General features: G+C 34.2%; 1 protein-coding gene across 1 annotated transcript; it reads left to right on the forward strand.

Moving 5' to 3' along the window:
* Positions 1-1,104: 1,104 nt before the first annotated feature.
* LOC114749428 (TMV resistance protein N-like) lies at positions 1,105-3,783 on the forward strand. Its single transcript, XM_028937930.1, has 2 exons — positions 1,105-1,610; positions 3,438-3,783. The coding sequence occupies exons 1-2, from the start codon at positions 1,105-1,107 to the stop codon at positions 3,781-3,783; spliced, it is 852 nt and encodes a 283-aa protein (XP_028793763.1).
* Positions 3,784-6,396: the final 2,613 nt, after the last annotated feature.

The raw sequence follows: 6,396 nt of genomic DNA on the forward strand, positions 1-6,396 counted from the left end.
AATTATTTAAAAAATATTTTTATATAAATTGAGACGAAACTTATATTATATATATACTATAATTTGCATTTCACAAAATCATTTTTAAAAAACTAATTCAAACGTTCCATAGTCTCCAATCAACATCTTAAAAGTCCATATCTTATTCCTATAATTCATGCCACCTAAGCCATATATAATTCAGAAATGACGAAGCAAGTTTTATCACTTTCACCCGGTTGAGGGTAATGTTATGATGGAATTAAGCAATGACGAAGCAAATTCCAACCTTCTCTTGATATATATTACCTTTGGTTCTAATTATAAGAGCTAATTGATTAATTTGAGGAGATTAAAAAGATAAGTTAGTTATTTATAATAAATAAGTGTTATTTTTTCCAAAATATCCTCACTAATCATGTGTATTGGTTAGAATTACTATTGTTAGAATGATTATCTTGAAAAAAATGCATGAATATGAGAGATAAAGTTGATTGGGGTCTTATATTTATGACCAAAATAAAAGTTAAACAAGATTTTATATTAAGGAATGGAAGTAGTAATTCAGAAATGAGACTGACAAAAATGAAAAATAAAAAAGGAAGAACAGGAGAAGGGATAATGAATCAATGATGATGGAGGTTTCAAATTTTGAAATTCAAATATGCCAAATGTGCTTTCTTGTGATAAAGCCACAAAAATGGAGCCGGCACTGCTCATTAAGTCGTCACTGTTCATAGAACAGTAAACAAAAAGAGGAGCCGCAACGAAGAAAACATAACATTGGCTCGGCTTGGCACCGATTTTTGTTTAATATGTAGGCTGATAATACGCCGAATCCGTACGCTTGCTTGGCAGTAACGCGTCTTCTCAAGTCAAGGACGCAGCGGGTCATGACTCATGAGGCCTTCCCCTTTTTCTTTTTTGGGTGAAAAGAAGTCAGTCGTCTTGATGAGCATTTTGACGGGGGAAAGCTGAAAGAAACCATTGGATTCCAAAAGACGGGCAACAGGAATTATTAAACTTTTGCCTTGCTCGTCCCTGATGAGCTGCATTTCTGCAAATTTCTCTCTGCTTACAGAATCAAACATCAAGGTCTAGCAATATGTAGTGGCGATAGCGGCCATGGCGATTCGAGTTTCAGCACCATCATCCCATGGCGTCGCCCGCGAACCTAAGTATAGATATGACGTGTTTCTGAGTTTTAGAGGCGAAGATACTCGCCATTCATTCACTGTGATTCTCTACAATGCTCTACGCCGTAAGGGAATCAACGCCTTCATAGATGACAAGAAGCTCGGGAAAGGGGAACAGATCTCACCGACGCTTCTTAAAGCCATAGACAAATCCAGGATTTCCATTATTGTCTTCTCTAGGAACTACGCTACTTCCACATGGTGCCTGGATGAACTTGCTCACATCATTCAGTGTAAGACGGAGAAGAATCAGATGGTTATGTCCATCTTCTACAAGGTGGATCCCAAGGATGTCCAATATCAGAGGAACAGCTTTGGTGAAGCCATGGCTGGTCATGAAGTTAGGTTTAGAAATGACTTGGAGAAAGTGCGAAAATGGAGGTTTGCTTTGTCTGAAGCGGCTAGTTTGCCATCAGCATGGCTTTTCAAAGATGAGTAGGTTTCTTTATATTACGTATTTTGTTTGTAATGTTATACTGATAGAATTGGTGGTTGCTGATAATGCAAGACGCTACGTTGAAATTTTGGTCGGTGACTTTTACACTATGTCGATTTTTAAAAGAGAGCGGAGAGGGATTTTTAGAAGAGTGGAGGGAAAGGAAGCTGCTCCCTCTCCTGTCTCGCCAGTGTATTGGTGTTTTTTTTAAGGAACTCCTCTCTCTGTATGGTCGAGATATTTTTTAAGGAGGGAAAAAAGCTTTTTTTTTCCTCCTCTTTTTGTCTTTTTAGGATGGTTTTTATGTAAGAAAGATGAGACATAAAAATTTAAGTTTTAAAAATAGTCTAAATAAAATATTTTAATTTTTTTGTATATTTTTTAATTTGTTAACCCTTATCAGTTATAAATATTTCTATACAAGATAATTTTTTTTAAATATCTAGCAAGAGATTGTTGAAATAATTGATGAGTATTGTTAGATTTTTTTTCTCTTCTTCTAGTTTTATTGTTTTATGGGATAATTTCTTCTATCTTCAACACCTCTTCTCATTGAAACTCATCACTCATAGCTTATCTTATATGTGTGTTAAGTCTTTTGCAAGTTAAAGTCAATAAATTGTATTATATTATCTCCGGTTCTAATTATAAAAATTAGTTGACTAATTTGAGAAGATTAAGAAAATAAGTTAAGTTAATTATTTATAATAAATAGGTGTTGTCTTTCCTAAGATATCATTGCTGATTAAGTTTGTTAGCTAGAACTATTATTATTAGAAAAACTGTTTTTTAAAAAAATACATAAATATTAGAAATAAAATAGATTGGGATCTTATATTTAGGATCAAAATAAAATTCAAACAAAGTTTCATATTAAGGATCGAAGATAATATATATTTATATCTTAATAAAATAAAAAAGTGAGAAAATCTAACAAAATAAAATAACATTAAAATTTCTCTTCTTGTTTTTTTTTCCCCTTTCAATCAATCTAAACAATGGATTGTTAAAATTCCTTTTCTCTCTATTCTTCCCTACCCTCCATTTTGCAGCTATCCTTTCCCTTCTTCCCCTCCTCTTCTTTTTATTAAAATCTCTCTTCTTCCTTCTACTCGAGCCAAACACACTGTTATTATTGCACTTGAATAGGTCAATTTTTGTAAACGTGAAGTCCTAAGAAATCGTGTAGAAGATATGTTACTAAACAAAGCGTCTGTTGTTATTGAGAGTTGTACCTTTATTTTCTCAGTTTCTGAATCCAGCTCATATTTCTAATAATTCTGCTTAGTTTGAAATCCAATATTATTGCGGACATTCATATATGACTATATTGGCCGAAAAAAATACATAGCTATAGAATTTTTGGTTGGAAAAAAGGAGAAGATGATAGAATAATTAGCCTTTGGAGTACACTATCTTTTGTATCACATGAGTGTTGGATAAGCTTCAGTATTTGTGGGGATTAGTAAGATGTTATAATTGACATTAATAATGATTTGTTATTACTTTAGTATTTGAAAAGCATAATTTTGTTGTTTTGGATTTATAGTTTTTTGGTCTATTTCTATTTGGTGGAGCAGCAAATATTTTTAAATTAAATATTAAATATATACTGTATAATTTTTAGATACTTTTATTGTACGTGTCGAGGGATAAAGATAATAAGAGAGCAAATTGATGCATATTGATGTTATCTTTAAAGCATCGAAGTATGATTTTCCCCCCCTCTCCTTTTCAAGCAAAAAAGATACATGGTAAACTGAAAAATGAAGACATATTTTGCATGAATATCTTCATTTTAAAAATAGAAAATTTCCTTTTTGTAGATATGAATTTGCGTGTATTGAAAGGATTGTTGAAGATGCATATTCTAGGCTGCCTCCTAAACGGTTCCATAACATTGATTACATGGTTGGACTTGAGCCTCGTTTAGAAGAAGTGATGTCACTTCTGGGTGAAAGTGATCATAGCGTTTGTATGTTGGGGATTCATGGAACTGGTGGGATTGGCAAAACAACCCTTGCAAAAGCTTTGTATAATACAATCTTCTATCAATTTGAAGGTGCACGTTTTTTGTTTGACGTCAGAGAAGCATCAATGAAATATCATGGCATTGTTCGTCTTCAGCAAACACTTTTATCAGAGATTCTTGAGGAAGAGGATGAAGTTTAACAGTGTCGATGAAGGAATAAATATTCTAAGACATAGACTCTCACATAAAAAGGTTTTGTTGGTTCTTGATGATGTTGATCAACTTGATCACCTAGAGCAACTTGCAGGAGAGTGTGATTGGTTTGGTTGTGGAAGCAAGGTCATCATAACAACAACAAACAAGCAACTGCTAATTGCACGTAATGTTGAAAAGACATATGAAATGATGAAGCTAAATGATCATGACTCGCTTGAACTCTTTTGTTGGCATGCCTTCAAGTTGAGCCAACCTCCAGAAGGATATCAAGATATGTCAAATTGTGCGAGCAGATATGCACAAGGCCTTCCTCTGGCTTTAAAATTGATAGGCTCCAATTTGGCACACAGAGACTTAGAAGAATGGAGGTCTACATTGGAACAATATGAGAGGATCCCGGAAAGAACAATTCATGAGATACTAAAGATGAGCTATGATTGCTTACCGGACAATGCTAAGCGTATTTTCCTAGATATTGCATGTTTTTTTAAGGCAACGATATTTGTACGCATTGAAGACATGGTAGAAGCTTGTGATTTTGGAAGGTTTTATTTTGAAGTGCTTGTTGAAAAATCTCTTATAACTATTTCTGATAATGGTACGTTGGGCATGCATGATCTAATACAAAAAATAGGTAGAGAGATTGTTAGGCAAGAGGCACCATCAAAGCCTAATAAACGCAGTAGAATATGGTATTATAAAGATGTTCTTAAATTGCTTCATGAAAATTTAGTAAGTATCTAAATCTTGTCTATTTCCTAGTCATGTGATGTAATTTATTGTGCTATTTGGCCATGTCTAACACTATAACATTACTTATGTGAAATTGCATTATAGGGAAATAGTAACATTGAAGGAATAATGCTTGAACCCCCACAACAAGAAGAAGTGACTTGGAGTGGTATGGCCTTTGAGAAGATGAATAATCTTAGAGTTCTTGTGGTTCGGAACACACAATTTTCAACAAATCCTAAGTATTTACCCAATAGTTTCAGATTGCTTGATTGGAATGGATATCCTTCTGCAAATTTACCATCAGATTTTTCTCCTAAGAATCTAACTTCCTTGAGGTTATGCAATAGCATCTTCAGACTGGGGGAGCCATTCAAGGTACTTTGTTAAACATATTTTATAATTGTTTTCTTGTCAAATTTCTTTAGACATTATTAATATTCTTTTGGGGAAAATATCAAGTTACATGTTATTCTAATTTATAAGAATCGAATATAGCTACAAAATTGGATAGCTCATTTTGTTTTATAACTTGTTCATATGTTAACAGCTACTCCTTTTCTTTACAAGCATATATACATGTCCTTCCACCATAAAAAGCATATGCGTTTATCTAATTTCTGAAAGATAACTATAAAATTCATTACAATGATATTTATTAATTAATTCAATGATCTATGGTCTTCAATACAAGGGAGCTTTTTCAGAAATAGGAGGAGGTCTGTATATCCAAATAATATCTCTTGGTAGTTACTGTTAATTCAATTATTTAGTTTTTGTTTTGCAGAGGTTTGACTTCGTGACATACATGAACGTTTCACATTGCGAATTCATAATTGAAGTACCTGATATGTCTCAATTCCCAAATTTAAAAAGCTTGTTGTTTAGAGAGTGTTGCAACTTGGTCAAGACACACCATTCAGTGGGATCTCTCTCTAAGCTGGTCCACTTGGATGTTAGTGACTGCACCAAACTTACAAGCTTTCCACGTGAAATCAACCTGCCAGCTCTCGAAGATATTAATCTTAGCCATTGTAAGAGTCTTGACTACTTCCCACATATAGTGGGAATGATGGATGCCTTAACCGATATTTGGGCCGAAGACACTTCTATTAAGGAGCTCCCCCCTTCCATTGGAAGTCTTACTCAGCTTGAGTGTTTAAATCTGAGCTCTTGCAAAAGTCTCAGGGAGCTTCCAAACAGCTTATTCACATTGCAAAATCTTAAGTGGCTTGAGTTGAGAGACAGTCACACTCCTAGCAGAAAATCTTTGATGAAATTAACGCAAGAGAGCCTGCTAGTTACTGGCTGTGCTAGCATAAACTTCTTGAATCTTGAAAACTGTTGTCTATTGGATGAAGATCTTGCCTTAGTTCTGAAATTCTTCCGGCATTTGCAAGAGTTAACTCTATCGGGCAATGATTTTATGATCTTTCCTGAATGCATCAATGAGTGTGTTGAATTGTTGAAACTGGAAGTGGATAACTGCAAGAAGCTAAGAGACATGCCGAAGTTGCCATCAAAGCTAAGACACATAAAGGCAGAGAATTGCACATCATTAACTGCCAAATCAATTGGTCATTTATGGTCTCAGGTTTGTTTCCTTGTCATTTCTGTTGCCCTTTTCCTTTTGTTATGGATATGATAGCCAAATCGAATTAAACACATGTGCAACTAGGAAGATAGCTATTGGTAATTTTCGTTTTGGATATAGATACATCTTCAACCCTCAGTTTTCCCAATGCAATCATCGATTCATTTCTTGACCTTTGACCAATTTTTTTCCCTATAGTCATTCTTTTATGTAGTCAAGATTTATTGGTCCATGCTCATCACAGCTCCTCTGTTGCTGCAGCAGCGGCTAT

Source organism: Neltuma alba, unplaced genomic scaffold (assembly GCF_004799145.2).
Source record: "Neltuma alba isolate B1F8T4 unplaced genomic scaffold, ASM479914v2 tig00006042_pilon, whole genome shotgun sequence".
Lineage (NCBI taxonomy): Eukaryota > Viridiplantae > Streptophyta > Magnoliopsida > Fabales > Fabaceae > Neltuma > Neltuma alba.